Source organism: Buteo buteo, chromosome 18 (assembly GCF_964188355.1).
Source record: "Buteo buteo chromosome 18, bButBut1.hap1.1, whole genome shotgun sequence".
In the NCBI taxonomy this organism is placed as follows: Eukaryota; Metazoa; Chordata; class Aves; order Accipitriformes; family Accipitridae; genus Buteo; species Buteo buteo.
The window spans coordinates 3,574,300-3,597,865 of NC_134188.1; the positions used below are offsets into that span (position 1 = coordinate 3,574,300).

A 23,566-nucleotide genomic window follows, 5' to 3' on the forward strand; every position below is an offset into this window, starting at 1 on the left:
CTGGAAATTATATATAATTTGCCCATGGAAACAAATGGCCCAAACTTTACTATATTGTAAATAATGAAGTTCTTTTGTTTCTACATATTATTCATGCACAAAGATACTAAAAGGAGAAATGGCTCAATTTGAAAAATGCTCGTACTAGAATTAAGGTATTTTAAAATTTGTGGAGACTGTTGAACATGTCAAAACCAAACTTAAAATGAAGCAGAACTTTTGAAAAAGACCTCAAAAATATTTCTAATACAAGACAAAAAATGAAGCACCTGCCAGAAGTGCAAGCACACGCACACCACCCACCTACGCACACACTGAAGAGGGGAAGGGCAACAACAAAACTATGATGTTATTCTATAATACAAATTTGCAAGAAGACATAACATATGTTGGCATATCTGAGTTCAAGTAGCATTCTTACCTGAAGTTCCTGGGTAGCAGATATAACAGATAGAAAAACAAATAGAAAGAATCTATGTAAAATTACTGTATTAAAGACATCATAGACAAACATTTGCCTACAATTGTAACTAACATTATTACAGAAACTTCAACTCTTCAGCCTATCTTTTAAGTTTGAAAATAACCATTACTTGCTTTCTCCTTCAACCTTTCTCCTCATTGGAAAAACCCCTAAAATTGAGATGAACATCAGTTCACACCTGAGGGGTCTGTTACCCACACCTGAGGGGTCTGTTACCTTAAAATTATTTTACTACTGTAATTCAACTAGGGAGAAAAATGATTATTTCTTCGTGTATGCATGTTCTTCTCAGGGCTAAGAGCAATGCCTGAGAGAATTCATGTTAAAATCGAGTCCAGATTATGACAAGACAATTTATGAAACTGTTAGGTTTGCTGAACATCTGCACCTTAAATATTTCAAAAGAGCTAACAATTTCTGAACTTCTAAATAGCAACAAAATTGTTAGACTTGTTTGGCAATGGCTATTCATTTTTGGCCTTTCTCACCCAAATAGAAAGAAATACTCCAAGTTTGATATAAGCAAGATTAAAGGGTGTAGCCCCCCAAAATTCAGCAGTTCTTCAGCTTTTTCCCTTTATCAGTCTCAGCTCAAGGTGAGCTGACAGGCTTCACCTGTCAAGACTTGATCCGGGCCCTCAGGGTTCTGTTTAGCTCCTGCACAAAATGATGAAATCACGGACACCTAAGCAGAGTGGAAGGCACATCTCCCGAAGCACTAGTGATTTCATCAGCAGTTGCAGGAGTTAACAACAGCCCGAAGGCCTGAATTCATGTTTTGGAGGGTTACTCATGAACCAACAGATTGGAACAGTTTCATTTTATGGGTTTTTAATCAGCAAATATATTTTTGTTAACAATTTAGACCTTTAAAAATTGTATCTAAAATAAATTCACTTCAGAGTAAATTCACTGACAAGGTACTAGAACAGAGGCTTTATCTTCCAGTAACAGTTTTGCAGTGTTTCCTAAAGTAGATTCAGAAAGGAAGGGTGTGGTAGCCTCTTACTGTTATGCTACTGAAATAAACACTAAGTGAACATTATAAATAATCTGAACTCAAAACTAAGTTTATAGTTACACAGTTAAAGTTTTATGTTACAAGAAGAGCATAGTGTTTAGTAGAAAGAATATCACACTGTTTTAATAAAAAAGCTGTTTCAGAGAAAATATACCGTACCTCCCCATCTTCCAGCTCAACATCTAGGAAATCAAAGTCCCTAAAGACTCTGAATTGTTGTTCACTGTTTGAATCATCCATGTTCTCCTGCTCCCTTGTTCCGTCTTCTGAAGACACCAAGCTCGTCTGGTGCTCAATCAGATCCAAATCACCACAGGAAGAAAAAATTACCTACAAGTCAAAGGATTTCTCTTGTAACAAACTGTTCCCTCTGGTTGTTTCTTCCTAAAAGCTGTAATTGGTTATTCGGAAGACTGTATTTCCAGTACACACCTAATTCCTTCACTGAGTATTTTTAGAACACTCTTTATTATTTATGTTGGACAGGTGCCTTCAGATTAAACTTGTACAAAGAAACAACTTCATACTGCAGGAACACGTCCAAGAATATTACAGCTACCGCCTAACGGCTGCAGATTGATGTTGCCTGGATGTTTGTATACAATTATAGGAACAAAACTCAGGGAACTTAGCAAAGAAAATACTGTCAAGGGATGAGATAGTAAGTTTATAAAAAAATCTCTAGTTAAAAATGACATTAAAAAATATGTCAAGATTAGAAAACACAACAACCCGTAATTTTTCCTTTCATACTAAAAAAATTATATCTGCAATGTAGTTGCAAAAATGCAATGGTCCCTGTCTTGCAGAAATGAAGGACCTGTTCATCGTAATACAAGTGACATACAACATATTCGAAAACATTCAATGATCTTCCTTTCTCTGTAGAAAATATTTAATAACTATTTTAAGAGCTTCCTAACCTGGATGACCTATTGCCTGTCTCCTGGAACCATAATAAAAAAATATTAATTTTTAAAGAGTAACATCAGAACTACTATCTAATGGAAAAATAAGACACACACACCCCTCCCAGTTTCGTTTCTGTAATTTAATTTTTTACTTTATAAAGGCCCTAGATTGGTAATACTAGAGGTCATTACTCTCTACCCACTGAGATGGCATAAGTAAAACCTATAGCATCACCGATCTCTCACAGCAAAACCATATGTAGCTCTGTAAGTAAATCGTCTTTAAGTGAGAGGGCCATTCACTCACTGGTCTCTATGCTGAGAAATGCAGCGTGGGCCAGTACAAATGACAATGATAGTAATGTGACATGAAACTATGCAAATCAGGCCAGCAACTCTGGAAAACAAAGTTGTCCAATTTTAAAGTTAGGACACAATGAAACAAAGAAACGGTCAATACAAGGCTACTTACTGAAGGGTTTTTACTCAGCCCAACTTCCTGACCACACAGAGAAAGAACATGCACCAGCTTTTCCTTCGTCCTTTTCTAGAAAACAAGACATTTCTCAACTGAGCATTTTTTTAACCACATTCTCCCGGTGGCTAGAAACATACATTAACAATCTTTAATTAGGAGAAACCAACCAAAGAATTAGTCATTAAGTGCTCACAGGGTTGCTTTCAGAGCAACTATCCATACAAGGAAACAAAGAGAACTGTTAATGATTTTGGTGTTTAATATTTTTAAATTAGTCTATTAATTCTATTGAGCATAATAAGGAAACACTGGATCGTGTGCATCACTTCAAAAGGACAGTTCAGAAGCTTAAAATTAAGCACATGCATAATTAATTTTTACAGAATTGGGCCTCAGTCACTGTTATATAATCTGCGATATTAAAAAAAAAGAGCAATAAATACATTTATTCTGCAGGGGTTTAACTGGCAAAATCAATGAGCTAATCAAACATAACTTTTAGGAAAATTGTTCCAAGGACTTCTTTTCACCTGATTTCCCAAGAAAACAACACTTAGAAAGTTGTACATGCTGTCTCTCTGCTCTCCTTGCTAATATCTGAACTCACCTGTCATTCTTAGCTACATCTGACCTAGACTTAGAGGTCTTAAAGAGATGCAGTCTCTGCAGATTGAAAGGAAAACACAAGGCAGACCTAACTCAGCCCATTTCTGAGTCCCAGGCAGACACTGAGCACACACAGTCAGATGCTGCGCTGCTGCTGCTGCTGCCCCAGCCAGCCAGGAGCACTGCGCAGGGCAGAGGACAAGCCTTTAAGAACCAAAGTGTGTGTTGATTCAGCTGCTCCCACTGCAACTTGGTAATGAGTAGTGGGCTACTTAAAAGGAGTTTACCTGAGAGTACTGGGGTCTCTTCCAGCTCACAGGAACAAGGACATTGGAGTTAGATCCTGATGAGGTTGAAGAAGTGCTTCGAGTGACAGCCATTGCCCTGGGTTTACCATCTCGTCCAGAAGAACTTTGCAGCTCATCGTACCGTCTCCCAATAATTGGAGTCTTAAACAGAGAGTAATTATTCACTAGTACTGCGCTCCAGGATGAACTTATAATGGGACATATTGCTTCAGTTGCAGGAAAAGATTACTCTGAAGATCATATACAGGGGTAAAACAAGGAATGCACCAAATTTCATGACACTTGGTATGTATGTTATCTTCCACTGTGAACGTCTGAGTAACAATTGCCATACTTACTAGCTAGGGCTTATGTTCATGAATAGCTAATACTCAAAGCAACTCTCAAACTAGTTTCTAACATAAGAACCAGCAAAAAACCCAGAAAGTGTACGAAATTTATTTCAAATCTGCATTTCTTGCACATGTTTTTTAACGGGTTTTTCCTAAGAGTGCTGAACACTCTGGCCCTGTTCCAACAAACATTAAAATGTTTTCTTGGATTGATGATAGGATGCTCAACACTTTCTAGAACTATACCTACATGAAACAGCAAGAAGAAACTCTTAACACAAATAGTATAAGGTGCCTTTTTATGTTCATATTTCCGTTTAACCTCACAGTCTCACTATTATTTATATGAGACAGCCTATAATGCTGCAAGCAGCCCTGCAGGTTCGTAACTATAAATAGAGTGAGTTGCCCATTAAAGTCAATAGGACCATTCAGTTCTATGAAGTTAAAAGGTGTGCAGGGTTTGCAGTATAAAGACTGCTGTAAAAGAGTTCAGTCAGAAGTCAGGCAGTACTCCCTTAAAGGACATACTTCTGTGTTTAATAGTTACAGAGAACATTGGCAGCCAAGTATAAAATGCTTGGAGGGGGGTTTTATACATATAGTATACTTATATATTACAGTTGGCATAACTGCAACACAGCTTTTCCACCAGATAATTTTAAATACAGCTAACAATTCCTTCACAAAAAAAAATCTAGTAAAAATTCAGAAAGAGCCCTCCAGCATGGGTCATTAAATATGTCATGGTGAATCGAAAAGAATTTAAGAGACTTTCAGTTTGGTAATTTTCCTTTCTTTCCTAACTTTTCAGCTTTCTTAAGGAGCTGCAACATATGTTTTAGGATTATCAAATAATAGAATTAAGGTGTTAAGTAGCAGAATTACAAACAGTACCTCTGAAATATCAAAATGAAACTCTAAGGTCTTCCCTGGTAGCTCCTTGGAGGCACTGTTCCACACTCGATGTATTTCCATTTTTGAAAGATCGCTGTGTTGATAGGAGGGTAAAACTAAACTGGCAGAACGAGAAACTACCAACTTCAGGATATTCAAGGCTTCTCTCCAGTGAATGCTCTAAAAATAGGTATATTTAATCACCAAACAGAAAGTGTCACACACATTTAAGATTATTTACATTTTACAGTCATACTTTTTGCCACATAATAAAAATGTGGAATTGGAATATCACTATGCTTTCTCTCTGTTGGCCAGTGACAAGGTATGTACTTGCAGAATAATTTCAACAGCAGAGACCAAGACTTGCCAAGGTGTCATTGTTAGGGAACTGGCCTGCAACCTGGGGGACCTAAGTGCAAGGCCATCTTGGCAAAGGGTTTAAAATCTCCTACCCGAATGCCTTAATCAGTATGAATAAATATAAGGGCCATTGCAAAATCCCCATTTAACAGAGAAGCTGACTTGACGCAGGCTCTTTACAGCTGTGAATTCCTAGTAGAAATATGTATTTAGCACTTGCCAAAAATTAGGTGCAGAAGTCTCTGAAGGGAAGCGCTTATCCCACATCTCCCTCATGCTAGTAATTAAAAAGAGTGGTCAGTCAGGCTCTGCCTGGTATTAAGCTTGCTCCCAATGTAGTGTAGCTGCAGCCTTAACCCTTCCCACCCAGTGAATGCACAGCTGGGCATCTTATCTGGGGATGCGCAGTCTATGAGGCATCGGAATGTTTACAAACTAGATACCACACTGGACAGTCACAGCCCTCGCTGCTAATCTATTCTTAAATTCTCATAAAGAAAATCAACTTATGATAGTAAATACTGTTAAGTTCCTGTGTTGATATAAAGAAGATAGGGTATTTACCTGTACGTATTTTTCAATGGTTTTTAGCACTTCCATGTTAAACTGTTTGACAGGAATAGCTGACAGGTCCATATAACTAAGAAGACTGTAGATCATCTGTAGGAGGGACTGTTGCATACTAGGAAGGCCCTTTTCTAGTAGCTGTTAAAAAAAAAAAAGAAAATAACTAAATTTTGAGACATTTCTTCTTATGGAAAAAGCCACTAGTTTCATGAATACCAGTGTACTGTTAATCTCTCTTCACTCACTGATTTTGCAATGCCATTTTACAAGTGATGATGATACAAGTGCGAAATAAAAACAATCTTTGAGTTGGGAGCCAAATGCTAGCCTGTTTTGATAATGGAACATACATTTTATATATGCCTGCCCTAACTTATCCAGAAAACACATTCAGTAGTTGAGTAAACTGGTAGGTAAAATTTACACTGTAATTGGGGAAGCACATCCAATCAAAACAAGGGAGTATCTTTTTATGTCTACCTTCACTGAAAGTCAGTGAGAAAAAAAGAAAACATGCCGAAGAAACAAAACTACTACTATTCAGACATCAATATATATTTATTCAAATATACTTCACTGCCAGTGCTCACTGGCTGTAACTGCCAAGGAAACATTTTCTGTTAAGGAGGAGATGGAGTCCCTGGGCTCTCTTACTGTGGAGGCTAATACAAAGAAGGGCTTGATCGAAATCCCAGAATTTTGGAACACCTGAGTGTAGATCCCAGAATACCACAATGAACCTTGGAAATGCAACTGTGCTCATATACATACATGGCAGTAATTCAGGAGGCGTAGAGACAGCCATGCTATGTTTGCACGTGTGTGTGAAATATCTCAGCTGAAAATTTCCTGGAAGGTAGCACATTCTTTCATCCCTGACTGGTACTGTCCCACGCCACAAATTTCAGTGGCAATCAAATGTTATCGCTGGAGGTTACTATCAAGACTAGACTCTATCCTCCCATTCAGGCTGACAAAAAAGTTCTTCTAACATTGGTTACTAGAGATATTAGGATCTGGAAAACAATTACTTATAAAAACTCTATGCTGCCTCATGTCTTCCATCAGAGAAAAATTTCAACTGTTGTCCAAGCGGAGTGCAATAATTTATTAGACGCCCTTGCTAGCCTGAATGACAAAGCTTCTCATTTTTTGAATGAGAACACTTCATGCCAGCCAAAATGGAATGATCAGGTAGGACACACACCTATCCCATCCTACTAAATATCTTCTGACTTCTTTCATCAGTAAAAGTGAGTACTAATTAGTGATTCATAAAACAAAGGAGGCAAATTCCATTAACAGCACAACTGATGGAACTCACTAGGCTGTATCTATTCCTCTACAAAAAGACAGCAAGACTTTTTACATTAAAGGTACTATGAGGTAACCTGCTTCAGCCCATGGATACCTTTACTGAGAGATAAAATGTGCTTAGCAATTCTTCAAAACAGGGTTATAGACTTTTTCTTGCCTTCCATTAGGATCTTGCAATGGAAGGTTTGATTCCTTCCTTGTAAATAGTTTGTATGATCCAGCACATGAGCCAGTATACCATTTCAGTACAGGAATAAAAGATTAGAAGAAACTATCTGTATGAGAGAAAGCAATTTTTTGTTCTCTGACAGAGGCTACTGCATCAGATAATCACTTTTGTGATAGGAAAAAGAATTCTTGGGAAATAATGGGAATTTTTTCTCTACTTCTGGTTAGAAAGCTGTTCTAGGAACTTTATCTCTGAAAACTTATAATTTCCATTCCAGTTTCTATAAATTTGTTGTCAGCAGAATCCTTTGACTTAAAATAGCTCTAGGCCCTTAAACTCTAAACATTTGTGGACTGTGCTAGTTTTCACTTGTTCAGATGAGTATATGTGGTAGTGATAGTCCAATTGTGTACTTAAATACATTGTGAATTTGTAACAAGAAGGAGTATTTCAGTTTAAAAAAACAACAGCAACTTCAAAATGCATTTAGTACTATAAGAATTCTTTTGCTGCCAGAAGTAACAAAAAATAGCAGCAAGATGGAGTTGTGGTAACACATCATTTGGATCAGTGAATTCCAGGACAAAATGTTTCCACTGTGTTTGTAAGAAGAAATCGTAACTGTTCTCAGGTTTGGGGTTTTTTTTTTGACTCTGGTCCACATGAACTGTTTTGAAGATTTCTGGATTCCTCTTTTGTCAGTGTGTGGCAACTATCTGGGTCTTATCTGGCTTTAAGGATCCACATTCCGTTAGCAATGTTTGTCCCCTTCCTGAAGCAGCAACTAACCTAGAACTAGGTGGAGAGCCCAGCCATCTCCTTCACGGGCTGCCTGGGCTGGCTGCTGCTGGTTGATGCAGCTGCTGGGGTGCTACCGCAGGAGGTGGCTCCCTTTGCCCCTCCAAATCTGGCAGCAGGTGAGAAGAGAGACTCAGCTCTTAGGCTATGTTGGTCAGTCAAACAAATGTTTTCTGTGTCCACTGAGGAAATAAAGAAGGATTTCACGAGCCATGTCTGACAGATGAGCTGTTACTGGGATAGTGCCTGATCTAGGACATGCTTCCCAACAGAGGTGTTTCAATCTCTAGTGGTTCCTTGGTTTTTAACAGGTTATGAATGCTCATGCTTCTATCACAAGCAATCCTCTATTTAACAGCGAGGAGGAAGGAGGAAACATCCACTGTGAGCACATTACTATGCACTATGTGGTTTCTTGTCCCTTCTTTATTAATAGCATTAGCTATTTAAGCCCAAGCATGACCCTGGACTCAGTGAATCACTAGTTTAACATCCGATCCATGTCAGTTCAGATATGCTCCTAGAATGATTGTGCTCTCATGGTACAAGGTTGATTTTTAAAAATTAATATGCAAAAATCTAACATAAAACCAAAGTTAGCTTTCAGTAATGTGTTTGTATGCTGATTCTGGCAGTGGAGGTTCAGAGTTCTACTGCACTTTTAAATAATGATTTTTCCTCATCTGTAGACTGAGATCCTTAAGTATTTTTCTAGAAGAAATGATCATTTTTCATGGATGGAGCTCTAATATGTAAAACTGAGTAAGGAGCACTGCTTGTCACTGTAAGGTCTGGATAAGAACACAGTTGAAATGTCTTGTGTTATGCCAGGATCACACCCCTAGCTGACAAGCAATTACCTGCCATCAAATAGGTTAAATGCAAATTTTTGTCTGAATGGCAGTAATTGAAGCTTTTACCTTCTGCGGGGAGCTTTTGTTCTCACAGTCTTAACTTGTGGCAGAAAGTCCCCTTCTGAAGGTATACCTGTGTGTTTGGAGGGGTCACCGTTGCAACACAGATTTCCTTTGTTATTCTTAAACACTGCATGTCTCACAATTTCTCTTGGGCCCAAGCATTGGGGACTGAGCCAGGATTGTTAAAGCCCGATGCTCTGTAACCAATGGCTGTAACATTCAACTGCGGATTGCCCAGTGGGGCTGTTAACCCATTTGGCTTTACCTATTGCCAGTATATCCCACAGCTGGTTTATAGGAGACGGGAGCACATTGTTTATCCTGGTCTGGGGATTAACTAAGAAGAAAAGTGGAAACATATTCTGAATGCTGGAAAAAAATCTTTTTCATGGCCACAGCAGGCCGAACAAGATGGTTTCTTGTCTCTTGCTCCTTCTGCAGACTGGCAGCTACCCTATGCCCATACAAATATTCCCCAGACATGACTCAACAGGGCTGCAGTCAATGTAAATACAGAGAAAGGAAGTCGTGCTTAACTACTCTGTCATCCTGTGATGATGGTGCTATGTGAGGAATGTGACTTAATTACGGTCAAAAACCTGCCTGACTTGCTGTTAATATAGTAGCCTGGTGGCAATCTACAGCAAGGGGGAAGTGCAAAGAGTCTCCAGATGCACATCTAAATCAGCTCTTGAGGGGAGCAAGAGCATGTGCAATGGCCTCTGTGGAGATGCTGCAGCACTAGTAACTGTACATAGAGCACTGAAGGGAAAACAGAGGGGCAAACGCTTTCCTAAGGCTGGGAAAGCAAAGGAGAAAGAGTTTAAACCTCAATTTTTACAGCATTTGTTTATTAGGCATATAAGTTTCTGCTGTGAAGGAGACACTTGACTCTGGAGGCTTCAGTCATGTTTGAAAAGCTGATGTTCTTCAGAGTCTTTCAGTTTGAAAACAGACTGAAAAAACTCAAGGTCGTGTTTCAGTCTCCTGCAGCAGACTCATGGCTTTCACCATCAGTTAAGATCTGATATGACTGTTTACTTAGAGCCTCCATGTGCAAACAAGGTGAGGAATTGCAGCTTGAGGCAGCAGGGCCAAGTTTGCTCTGAAGTCTTGAGTGAGTGTGGGAGCACAGCCTGGCCTCTCAGGCTCTCGAAAATCTGTGGATAGCCAGTATCAGAGATGCCTGTGGAGTTTTTGTACATCCTTTAGCAGAGGGGAGAACAAATCTGCTGCAGAAAACAAAGCTGCTCTGAAGAAGCTAGTGAATTTATGTCATGAATACAGAACTGTCTTCTCCCTGGATGACAGGGAAGAATGAAAGCATCTCACTACAGCAGGGAAGTGAAGGGATAAATCTGAGAACTCTACAAGAAAATGTTGTCCTGATACTGATCTGACACAGGAGGCAGAAGATCAAGTGGCCTTAAGCTAAAGAGCAGAACTGAGCCTTGGATCCCCTGCAACAACACTGCATCAGTGCTATAGTCCACACGTGAGAAATATCAGGAGTAAGAGATGAGCACAGGGGAAAACCTGGGCAGCAAGATGATCCCATTCAGTGTTAGAGGAATGCATACAAATTTGTAACAAGAACCAGATCCTTATACAGCAGATGATATCTTATTTATGCTGCTAAACAGCTTCTGGAAATAGTCCTTCTCTTATTTTCCTCAGTGGGATCTAAATAAATGTTGTCCAGTTTCTCCCTCTTTCACAGTGGAAAATCTGACTGGCTGATGAGTGAAGCTGCTTTAAAATGTATCAGCTCTGCAGACCTTTGCTGGCTTTTGGTTTAGTGTTCAATAGTGATATTTTATAGTAATTCCCTTTCTTTCTGCTAATTTCTGCTATTTATTCTTAATTATAAAGAACAGCTACAGAGACTCCCAGTAACCTGCAGGCAGATTCAGCTCTTTGGGTTGTTAGGCAACAGCAGAGTTAAAACAGTAAAAAGTTTTTGAAAACTTACCTCAGCCAAATACGTAACCATACTCAAAGTAATATCAGCAAATGCCTCATGAAGGTAACGGCAAACCACATTTACCCAGGTAGCACAGTCCCTTGTATAGCTGTGTGTTTTATAAAGGGTCATGACATGTGCAAGATTTGATAGCTTGGGGTTCTTCTCCTCCAAACAAACCTAATTAAATATAAATGTCAAAACGCATTAAGAACAAGGCAACTGCTTTTACAGGGTCTGAGGATGTACAAAACAGTAAAAAACTTTGATACCTGAGCAATCCTTTCGGCTATATCTTTACAAAACTGGTTTGGGCTGTCAAAATGCTGAATTAAATGGGGCAGGAGACACAAAACATTCAGTGGAAATCCTAGAAAAGGAAAATACAGAGCAAAATGTACATTTTGGACAGCAAGAGCCACAGTGATCTTTGTGTTTCACGGGAGGTCACGGTTTCGATATTACATTAGCTGTAAACTCACACAGACTCTGTCAATTTGTTCCCTCCACTGGCCATGCCACATTTATCTTAAAGTTGCCTTAATTTGAAAATTGGGATTATCATTAAGGCAACAGTACTGTTATAAAGCATGAACCTATTTCTGCAAATGCTACTGCACAAACAGGTATTTACAGGATGAAATATCTCACAAAAGTACGTATTTTATTCCTGTTAGAGAGTATGTTTATCTTTTCCACTTAACTGGATTACTGACAGTCTTAACTGGTGGCATTTTCATTATTGCTGCTAAAACACAAAAAGAAATTCAGTGAGTATTGATAAATGAACAACTGTTTTGGTCAGGCAGCCAGGCACAGCTTCCATTGTTTTATACTGTTCAAGTTAATAATAATAATAATAATAATAATAATAATAATAATAATGAATCGAAATTCTGATATAACTGGTCAGATGAGATTACTCAAATGGTTGTTTCTGAAGCTAGAAGATGGCTCCTGCACCAAGTGCCAGCCACTGTCATCAGTGTAAGGCCTCTGTCTGGAGCTGCAATTCAGCTTTTCTGCACCAACTCATAGCTCCAGGTAGCTGACGAACTACAGGCAGTGACTGTAACAGGGAGCTATAACAAAAGCTGCTCCAGTTCAAGTGGGAGCTCACTGCTCAGAAGTCAAGAAATTGTATCCGGACACAACCTGTTTTTTTGAAAAGAAGAATCTGATCTATGAAAATAACCTTCTAACCATTCATTCCCTCTCGTTCTACACAATTAAACAAGTTGCCTGAATTAGGAGTATAATTTCCCTAGGCTTCCTCTACACTCAGGGAAAAGATACCTCCAGATGGTACCATCACAGCCCAAGTGTGAACTGCCCAACCAAAGTCTGGAACACAGGCACCACACAGGTGCTTAGAGATGGGCAGGCTGCTCACGGCATTCGTCCCCTCACTTTGTGTCTGAGCTTGTTGTGACTTCGTTGTGAAGCCTGCACAGTTGTCTTAATAACTGTGTTTCTGACTGAAACAGAGGAGTAAAAATCTGGAACAACACAGAAACTCTCTTCAAGAAATATAATTAAGAAGTGGTCACAACCTCAGCTAAATAATTGGGAATTTCAAAATGTTACCTTATTTCCTTGTAACCCAGGCCTCTCTCCTCACTCACTAATGTGCTGTTGTAGTTTAGCTAAAAAGTGTACAAGAGTTTTCGATATTTTTATTTCTAGGGAAAATCCCATGAAGCACTAATTTAAAATAATTTGAAATATTCTGAAAATAATTCAATGGAAAAACAGGCCCAAGTAGATTCTAGAAAATTTGACAGTGTCTCCTAACATATATTTAGTTTGTCAGCCCTCAGAAATTTTAAATGCTGCTAAGCCCTAGAAATTACATGCTAAATAATACGTGACCACTCTTCTTCAAAATCTTATTGTGCAATAGATTCACTTTTCAGAAACATGTTATATTGCTATGAAATTTCCAAAAAGCCCACCCAGCTCAAAGCAAAAGTACAATATGCTACATTAGAAGAGAAAGAAAAAGTGCCATTTTTGGTTTTGTTCAGATAGCCTAATGAGGTCTGTCATCGAATGTCAAAGCAACATGGTTTTACCTATAGCTTGAGAGGAATCCACCATGGATATTCGAGACACCGGTGTCAGCAAACTAAAGAGCTGTAGCGTGAGATCAGTGGTAGTGAGGGAGGTGAATCCTTTCAGGAGTAGCTGCTGAAGCCCTGAGAAGTCTGCCCACTTCAGCTGCCCTTGCAACTTCTCTAACTTCTCCCGGTTTTCAGCTTTATCTAGTGGCAAGTGAGCCAGAAGTTTATTCAGTAACCGCAATGCCATTAGATACTCAAACTCAAAATCTGATTCCATCAAAGCCACAGCAACCCAGAAGATGGTGGCCAGTAGGTTGGTTGGATTGTTAATATGGGATGGATCAGTGAGACTGTCCTTTAGAGAAGATGAGCTTCTTGTTTTAGAGGACAGGCCTTGTTGGGTGCATGCCTGAATTCTGTCTAGTGTGGCACTGCGTGGTGGGTCCGAGGACTTGTCCACATCTCCAAACTTTTTGGGTACAGAGAAGCTCCTCTGGTGCCTGCTTCGTTCAGCAGTGGCTGTGTTACCACTTGCAGGATTGACGTTCAGCTGTCCCGTGCTCTTTCGGTTTGCGGTCAGTTTGGTGCTTGACGTTAAATCTGGCGAAGACGAACTGAAACCAAAATATATACCATACATTGCAATGTGGGAATGCACAGCTTGAAACTTGTACATATTGATGCAAGTTAAGTATTTATCAAACTGTAAATAAGTATTTAAATAGGGAAAGTAAACCACCACACTGTCTATTGTAGCCTGTCTTTTTTTTTCCAGAAGTTCCCACAGACATGACTGAAGTGAGGTTCACGTGGCACTGCACCAAACCAGAGCAGGATAACCTACAGTCTAGATAGGTAAGAACGACATGGGGATAAGAGATACAGAGCTGTGAAGTGACTTGTGGAAATGCCCATCTAATGGGGCAGTGGCGGAATTGAAAACAAATTTGGTCTTTAAAACACCCTCATCAATGGAGCAAACCCTGAACCTGGCACAGCTGGCAGGCAAAATGCACAATGGCTTACTGGCTAATATAAGAACGACGGGCAGAATATCTTAAGCAGAACCACAGATATGCCACATTATGCTCAGGAAACCTGTCATGTGGCTGCCTAGGTTCTTGCTAGTACAGGTCCTTCAGAAACCTTGCTGTCATTGCACCCTCCCCTGCCTGTATCCTAAGATCTCTTCAGGATGGTTTACAGAAAATGGAGGTGTTTCAATTTCAGCGACTGATGCCTCCTCATGGACTATTGTGTGATGATCCAGACAATCTCTATCAATTATCCGTACAGATGAACATGCTGCATTGATACACGCAAGGGAAATTTGTTCTGGAGAACTGCTAATTCCTGACTCTCCGGTCCCATTCCTACCTCATATTACTGTGAGTCCCTACTGTCTATAATATTTAAAGAGCATCTTATGGAATCAATAGTGTCAGGGTAAAGAATATGGCACCCCACTGCTTTCTGGAGTGTTCATTTTCTGCTCCATCTTGCTCTTTCCTGAAATGTGCACTGAAGAAAGATAAATAGCTTTTAGTTTAGAAAGTAGGAGCTGTATTTCCCCACCGCTACTCTGTTACAAGGCAATACTTGTGTTCTGCCATTGCAGTATATCATACTTAGCACCCTGCCTACTAGCTTCAGAAATGATAGACCTTGTATTTTTGTTCTGCATGTAAAGCTTGATAACTTAGACATTTTTCAAAAATGTTCCTATTCTGTTGTTGCTATTAGGAGTCAGATGGACATTAACCTTCCTCAGTACTGTCAACAGCTGTGTTATGGAAGGAGTCTGCAATTTCTCTCCGTGTACAAAGGTCTACTTTAAGGCCAAGGGTTTCACAAAGATGGTCTACACATCTGGCAAAATCCATGGGTTATGTACACATGGGACAAAATTCTCCCCAGTTTTACTGAGGAGAACAAACCATGATCATTTACTTCTTGGGGAATACTTCATCTGAGAATGACAGGTTGTATGAAACCAGTATTATAAAAATCATATTTCTTCCCAGGTATGTTTTCAAGTATATGGTACAAAGGTGCAAAAAATACAATATTTTTAAAAGAAGTTAAAGTAAGTTATAGCCAAGTGGCAGCAAGGCAGAGTTTACAATGCATGGAAAAGTTCCATTGGTTGTATCAACATTATTTCAACTATCGCAAAATTTGGCTGAGTCATGCTCTTAGTCTAGTTCTCTGAAGGTTACAAATGACCTCAGTCTTATCAAAATTATTTTATGCTGTCAGACTGCAGAACTGCACACTTAATATCATGAGACATTGAAAAAAAAAGATATAGTTAGGAGAACAGGCTCTTACCGTGATAACACCGTCAAAAGATCACTGTTCTTCAAACAGTCAGACAGATTATCCACAGCAGCTTCCAAAGTAAGTAGTGCCTCCATTACATACCCCTATCAATGCAGGAGGTTAACCATTTCAACAAAGACATTCAAAATAGTGAACATTTAAAAATCTTCAGTTCATAAAAAGTACAGGCACCTACTGAAAACCTATAATTTCTCCTGAAAAAGAACAACATTCCCATCAGTGCCACTGCCCTGAACATTAAAATGTCATGACAAATGTGTTTTATTTTCTGCCTCTCAATGATCTATGAAGGCATGCAAGAGGGGCACATATCTCATCAGGGGACTGGTAACGGCATACAGAACCTCTGACTTGCAGGTCACTGATTTAAATTCTGCACAAGCAGTTGTGACAGAATATTACTGTCATCTTGTGGCAGTTTCATTACCTAAGTAAAATATGGAGGTGATGTCAGTCTATTTCTTATTAAGAGCTAGTAGTTCTCTTTATTAAGTCTTGAATCTTGCAATAAATAGTCTCTGATTGTACAATTTCAGTCTGTTTAGCTAAACCCAGTGAACATCATAGGTCACTAAGAGAGGACTGGATCAAATCAGGTCAGTCTAAGTTTTGTACTGTCATGGATGGTGTGGATTTCTTTATTCCAAAAGTTGTTAACATTTGAGAAATGAGGTGGTGTCCACTTCACGTTGTCAGATTACATCAGCAGATAGGATGATGGGTTCCTTAAGCACAAATTAATGATGTGAAAAGGGAAAAAATGGTCATCAGAAAGATTTCATTTTGAGTGACATTTACTAGATGTTTTTCAGTCGTTCTCTTTAGAGCTACATAATACTGTTAACAGCTTCACAAAGGCTTTGATAAGGTACACATGGATTCAGTAAACTCAGAGGTAACCTTTTCTAAGGCCACATTCTACTTTGCATCACTTTACTCCAGAACACCTTGTTAAAAAGGTAATTTTAAATTAAGTATACATTAAATCAACAGTACTAAGAAGTATTATGTACACGTGTGTTTTGGTTTTATGTGGCAAGGTTTTGGTAGCGGGGGGGAGGTTACAGGGGTGGCTTCTGTAAGAAGCTGCTGGAAGCTTCCCCTGTGTTCGAGAGAGAGCGAGCCCATACCAGCCGGCTCTGAGACGGACCCGCCGCCGGCCAAGGCCGAGCCAATCAGCGATAGTGGTAACGCCTCTGTGATAACATTTTTAAGAAGGAAAAAAAGTTGGGAGAGTGAGAAGCAGCCGCTGGAGAGAGGAGTGAGAACATGTAAGAGAAACAAGCCTGCGGACACCAAGGTCAGTGCAGAAGGAGGGGAAGGAGGTGCTCCAGGTGCCAGAGCAGAGATTCCTGGGCAGCCCATGGTGGGGAAGACCACGGTGAGGCAGGCTGCCCCCCTGCAGTCCAGGGAGGTCCACGGTGGAGCAGATCTCCACCTGCAGCCCGTGGAGGACCCCACGCCAGAGCAGGTGGGTTCCCGAAGGAGGCTGTGACCCCGTGGGAACCCCGCGCTGGAGCAGGTTCCTGCCAGGACCTGCGGATCTGCGGAGAGAGGAGCCCGTGGAGCAGGTTTTCTGGCAGGACTTGTGACCCCGTGGGGGACCCGCGCTGGAGCAGTGTGCTCCTGAAGGACTGCACACTGTGGAAAGGACCCATGCTGGAGCAGTTCGTGAAGAACTGCAGCCCGTGGGAATGGCCCACGTTGGAGAAGTTCGTGGAGGACTGTCTCCCGTGGGTGGGACCCCACGTTGGAGCGGGGGAAGAGTGTGATGAGCCCTCACCCTGAGGAGGTGAAGCGGCAGAAAATAACATGTGATGACCGTAAACCCCATCCCTGTCCCCCTTTTGCCGCTGGGGGGGCTTGGTGGAGAAATCCGGGAGTGAAGTTGTGCCCGGGAAGAAGGGAGGGGTGGTGGGAAGGTGTTCTGAGATTTCATTTTATTTCTCATTACCTTATTCTGGCTGATTTGTAATAAATTGAGCTAATTTTCCCTAAGCTGAGTCTGTTTTGCCCGTGACAGTAATTAGTGAATGATCTCTCCTGTCCTTATCTCGACCCGCAAGTTTTTGTTATATTTTTCTCTCCCCTGTCCAGCTTAGGATGGGGGACTGATAGAACGGCTTTGGTGGGCACCTGGCGTCCAGCCAGGGTCAACCTATCACAACGTGCATACCTGAATCTCATCTCCATGCTCTCCAATAACTTCCACCAATCTTGACAGGAGGTCAGACAATGCATGTGCAGAAAGGGGCTGCTTTAGGGCCCTGAATATCTGGAAAGAGCGTCCTGCGTAATGTCTTGAAGAGCTTGAAAGAGCTGTTTGTAAAGCAACTTCACTCAGATGCTGCTCCAGATGAAAACCTAAGCAAAAGAATAGTATGTCAATTATTTATTCTTTTTTAATGACAGACTTTACTGTGGGTCATAAACGGGCTGAACCAACTCTGTGGGGAGGACATGTAGTGTATTCTGCAAACCCTGTGAGAAATGGAGATGCAGGAATGTCTGTGTTTGGGAGAATTTCCCACTGTTTATTTTCATTTGACACAGGTAAGAAAATAAACTGCAAAACCAAAATTCTGAGTCTGCAAATGTTTGTCAGCAAAAACCTGAAATTATTAATGTGATTTAAATTTTTTTACAATTCCTGGACAAACTTTCAAGCTATCCACTATTCTTGCTGGCAGCAACACAGTAACTTCTGAACGCTCCCAAACCTAAAGCCAAGGTGAATTAGGAGTCTTTAGATTAGCTTCAGAAGGCTTTGGGTAAGATCTTAAATATAGCTACTGATGGTGTATTCTGCTTTGATCTTGGAAGATATTTAATTAGTGACTGTGTTAGTTTTCAAAATACGATCGGTACATTTCCTAAGCTCTAAAAACATAATAAATTAAAACTAAACTTTTATTGCCGGAAGAAATTTAACAAAGTACATTTACTTAGTAACTGTGATGTATTTTACCAACAGGACATAGAGGAGCTTTTATCTGGTAGAATCAATCAAAAGGCTTTCTACCAACAGTTTCAAAGAAATGTTTGATTTAACATTCAGCCACAGTCCAAGCTAACATGATTTTTTTAAAGCAGTTCTTTCATATGTCATACATCCTTTTATCCTTACACATACATTTATGACATTTCATATGTCATAAATACAATATGTTGTGCTTCTGCATAAGCAGATCTACTAAGTCACAGGATAAATATGCAGTGTGACCTTGAGGGAAGTCTTTTACTTATGAAATAAAAAAAAATTTACTACCTGACTTGGAATCTTTAAATACAGATACAACATGACGCAGAAAATTAGTAAGCTGTTCAGCACTCTTGGTGTTCTGATTTTTCGGTGTGATATCTTCATGGCACCAGAGTGGACCAAATGCCCTTAAAGAAATACGTAACAAAGTGCAAAATTTCTTTGAGTTATCTGAAATAAATGTAGTAAGTTAAAATATATAAACTGTAAATGCACTTAGATATTTCCAGGGTCATAGCCTGGAAAACATGCAACTGAACAGAATTTTATGAGCAAAATACAAGGAAATAAATATTCCTACGCTGTATTTTACAAAACCTCTGTTTTAAAATATAAGTTATACCATTTAGAGAACAGCATAAACAAATCCCTGTTTTTTAATTTAACATTGCACCTAGGATCTGCTGGCTGTAGTTGGTAGTTAATATTAGTTTCACCATGGCCTTTCACTATGCCCTGTACACTTCCTACCTAATTTTATAATAATAAAACTGTCTTCTTCCATTAGTTCATTGTTGACTATAATACTATCAGTCAATTAAACATCTTTTATTCCTGTCAGGCAAGATTTTTTTCTGTTCGTCCTGACACTGTAGTGCTTTTAAGTACCTACCTACTTCTATAAGTATCAATAAAAGAGGAATGGGAGACTGTAATTACTATGAAAGCTTGGTCATTTTCCTTTGAGTCTTTTAAGTTGCTACAGATAATTGTAGAGAAGACATGAAAGTATGCATTTTGAGTATGAACGTATCCTCTGCTTATCTCCATTACCTGGTTGTCAGAAACTCAATTAATTTGTTTGCTTTCTCATCTGTTTCAGCAGCAGTGTCCATGTCCTCAACCTCTTGTGTAATCTGGGGGAGATTTCCACTGCTGCCTCCCAGACTGATACTGGAGGAGGTGGAGCTGGAGCTCAAGCCGGAGTCTGGCACTGGAGATGACTGGTATTCCCGCAGAAAGTCAAAGCCACCTGCCAGCCAAAAGGGAGGAGATAAAGATGGAATGCCCTGTTGGGCCAGCGTTACAGATGAGAGTGTCTGCCAGGCAGCTCTCTTCAGAGTCAGCAGCAGAAACCTTCTACTGGGAAACACAGGGAAAACCGACAGAACACAACAACCCTCAAATGCCAACGGTACTGTGTTTCTGAACATTCAGAATCAAATATAAAATGAAAAATATCAAAGTCAAGATTTTTTTTTTTTTTTACTGCACGAGGGCTACAGTACTTGAAAACCAAATGTTTCAGGGCATTTTACATTCAGAAGTTTGACTTTTTGTAAAGTGAATTTTGAAGTTGGCTAAATGCATGCAAAGTTCAGCTCACTTCTCTGGGCTAGTTTGATGAGGAAAAGACCTCTGCAGGGTGGAATTTTTAGGACAATGATGTTGTCCTAATTTTACAGATGTAATGGAAACCAAGACACAAATGTTTAAGGCTTCTGTTCAACACCTGTAGTAACTGTAAACACTGGACTACTCGTACTAAATATTTTCAGCATTAAGATTAAACATCCGAGTAAGAGTTCTGCTAGATCAAAAGCTTGCCACACAACTTCAGAGCTGAAATTAGAAACTACGACCTGTTTTCTTATGGTAAGACTGCTAGTCATCTTAGGCTGTATCTACAACAGAAAAACTAGCCCTGCGAGAAGACTGGGAGCAGGAGGGGCCTCTCGACTGACAAAATCCACTGCAGGTCAAGAGACTCTTAATTTAGTTGCCTGACATTATGTGGAAAGAACCAGAGCTGAAGTATTTTCAGTTAGGATTCTTTGCTATAGCTACTCACCCACACTCTCACTCTTTACATTAGCTGCTCAAAGAAGAGTCCAAATACAAAGTTTTGATAACTTCTTGGACTTAGGAGGCCCAAACACAGGGCACCAATTATGTTTTTGAGACACAGGAATGAAAACAGTTTTTCGTTTTGGCAGAAAAGCAGTAATATAATTTTAAGGTAAGAATTTTATTCTGTATTAAATAATTCATGGACATGCCTTGGAAAAGAAATCTACAGAGCTCAAGACAGGAAATTCACATGTGAGGTAATTTTGCACAGACGTTATTCAGAATGAAACCTCAAAGGCCAAACTAATTCATTAATCTGAAATACCTGTCCCTTCTTCTCATTACTTTAAAATAATTTTTTTGTGTCTCATAAGAGAATAATTATCAGTTATCAAGTAATATTCTTTATAAAGTCAAACTATTTATTCTTTTTGGTTGTATTTGTAAAGAACTGCGGAAATGCCACTAATTCGATAAAGTTTCCTTTTAATTTCTCACTGTATGGTAAAGTTCTTCTTCACCCTCTCCCAGACAACTAATCCTACCTCCACAACTCTACATTGGTTCTGTGATTCCTTCCATTCTCAACAGTATGCTTGCTTTTAGCAACATCACATAGTGTATCTGTGATATAAAGGAGGGTGCACATCATGTGAAATTTAACTTAATAAAGGAAAATCTGAGCTGCACATTTTTGCTGCTCTTCCTGTGTTGGAATTATTTATTCATTTCTTTTGAAGGTTGAGGAGTGATTGCCCTCATTTAAAGTAGTCCTGGCTCCCTGAGGGGGAAGTTAGGAAGTTATTACCCGTATTAATGTTTTAAATTCTACATTATATATTTTGTCTTACATTAGATAGCTTTCTCACTATCATAAAAAGTTACCTAATAATAATTTGGGCGCATCTCTAGGGTAGTTCACATGGAATTAATATTAATGGGAACTGTTCATATTTGCCACTTTACTACTTTAATTTATCAAAACTGTTATATTTTAGGAAAGTAACCTTGACATCCTACTTTCAAAAACCTCACAGTATAATGCAATGTTCTTTTCTTCTTTTCTTTTATTACCTGTATAAAGATATTCAGGTAAGTATGCTGGTTGTACTGTCAGAGTCTTGATCTCATTCATCTCTCTGGTCTGAAGGAGCACTGATGCAATGGCTTGATAGTTGCTATTGCAAGATAATGCAATCAAAAGGTGAAGCAGTAACTTTTTACTGTGTTCAAAGACCTCAGGGCGGTAATGGTCAAGACCTAAAAGAAAAGGTTACAGTAATCACTGAATATGAAGTAATAATAAACAAGTTCATATTCCAGAAATAGCAAAAATTTCAAGGCAGTTCATGGCAACAGTGGAAACGAACAAAAGATGTAGCATTTCCAGACACAGTTTCTAGTTTTTTTACTTAAATATATGTGTATATTTAGTTTCCAGACTGAGATCCCACACAGGAAGTACAAAACAATGTGTGGCAATACAACTTTATGCATTCTGTCTCACTGCAGTGTTAATTTGACAGGGTGGGAAAACCTCTAAAGATGAGAAATTCTTGGTGGTGGTTGTAATTACATTCCTTACCTCAGTATCTGGCTTTCTTGCACAGACATCAACTTCTGTGATGTGGACACAGTTGCAAAAGAGTTTTTAAACAGCACTGATTTTCATGCACTAGTGAGATAGGCCGGTTCACACCAGCAGTCTGCCTCTCTACTTCACCATCAGTACTACAAACCATCCAATAGTCTACTGAACACATACATTGCAAAATTCTTTCATTTTAGAATTTTCTCACTTCTTCCAATAAATGGAAGGATACAGGCTCTCCAGCTAGCCACCATACCAGCTTCCAGTTTCTTTTTCGTCAGATGCATCTGCCTGCTCACATTCCAACAGGACAGAAATACTTCATTTTCAGTCACATTCATACCATAGGCTACCATGTGTAGCGTAACTTCCTTACACCATCACAACAGAGCCCTACTACAAACATAGAAAAATTTTCCACAGGAGGTATAACAACTCTAGAGAAACTGAACTTGAAGCCTGGAAGCTGTGATCTCATTTTAGTTACCACTAAACCAGTTACATTAGTTATCAGTTACATTTAGCTTTAATTTCACTTTTGAGAATTGAGAGTTCTTAACCAAGGGACTGTCTCAAATGGTATTAATATATTTCTATTTATTTCTTACAAAAAACTGTAATGTGGAAACATTATTGCATTAACAAATCAGTAAAGATATTTTTATAATGGATTACTAATATCATAACTCTGTTTCTGCATATGATTATTTGCATGGCTCCCTGATGGCTCCTTAAAGCTCTTAACCAAAGTGGCCAGGCTGCTGCATACTACTTCTGTCTTAAGTTATTCCTTTGTTCTTGTGAGAATTTCTAACTATAAGCACCAGTTTTCTCACACTTGTTACAAATCATACTAAAGATGTTGTTTGATCAGCCGGTGGTTATTGATTTGATTCATATACACTTATCCAGTTCTCTTTCAGCTCCCTCTTACACTTAGAAAGTTCACAGCAATACAAAAAAGAAGTAAAAAATTGTTACGGGCAGCCACAAAAATAGATCTAACTTTTAAGTGAAGAATATATGTTAAACGTCGTATTGAAACTGATCCTCCCATCTGACATGGTCCTGGTTGTTATTCTTGTGTTTAATTAGAAGTTTGTTGAAATCAATGTACTAATATACAAAACATGAATATTTGATGAGTGTGCATTTTCCAAAAAACCCTATTTCAACAAAAAATATCAGACAGAACAGTTGGTAACAGAGTAGCAGAAAAGGAGAATGAGGTAACTTCTTCAACTATATATGGAAGTATATCACATATATTCTACCACTGTGCTGTAACCTCCCACTTTAATCTTTTTTGCCTGCTAAACAACAGATTCTTCCCAGATTGCCAGTGAATAGACTTAGTGGTAACTATGGAGACTGAATGAGAAGTG

The 23,566-nt window shown here is 39.2% G+C and overlaps 1 protein-coding gene and 1 long non-coding RNA gene across 4 annotated transcripts in view; one reads left to right on the plus strand and one right to left on the minus strand.

The window, feature by feature from the left end:
- The window catches only part of FRY (FRY microtubule binding protein), a 177,539-nt gene that overhangs the window by 30,598 nt on the left and 123,375 nt on the right, over window positions 1–23,566 (minus strand). For both annotated transcript variants that reach the window (XM_075050626.1, XM_075050625.1), the window contains exons 39-51: window positions 21,665–21,850; window positions 19,574–19,772; window positions 18,806–18,927; window positions 17,714–17,901; window positions 15,526–15,620; window positions 13,207–13,808; window positions 11,404–11,501; window positions 11,141–11,311; window positions 5,965–6,105; window positions 5,038–5,217; window positions 3,788–3,949; window positions 2,889–2,963; window positions 1,665–1,835 (exon numbers count right to left, since the gene is read on the minus strand). In XM_075050626.1, coding sequence (XP_074906727.1) covers window positions 1,665–1,835; window positions 2,889–2,963; window positions 3,788–3,949; window positions 5,038–5,217; window positions 5,965–6,105; window positions 11,141–11,311; window positions 11,404–11,501; window positions 13,207–13,808; window positions 15,526–15,620; window positions 17,714–17,901; window positions 18,806–18,927; window positions 19,574–19,772; window positions 21,665–21,850 — 2,390 coding nt within the window. The remainder of the gene's footprint in view (window positions 1–1,664; window positions 1,836–2,888; window positions 2,964–3,787; window positions 3,950–5,037; window positions 5,218–5,964; window positions 6,106–11,140; window positions 11,312–11,403; window positions 11,502–13,206; window positions 13,809–15,525; window positions 15,621–17,713; window positions 17,902–18,805; window positions 18,928–19,573; window positions 19,773–21,664; window positions 21,851–23,566) is intronic.
- LOC142041630 (uncharacterized) lies at window positions 3,954–21,273 on the plus strand. Of its 2 annotated transcripts, none has more exons than XR_012653502.1 (3): window positions 3,954–4,093; window positions 13,970–14,049; window positions 19,626–21,273. It is a non-coding gene; the product is annotated as an uncharacterized LOC142041630 (long non-coding RNA). The 2 variants fall into 2 exon arrangements; XR_012653503.1 differs by lacking the exon at window positions 19,626–21,273 and adding an exon at window positions 14,425–14,652.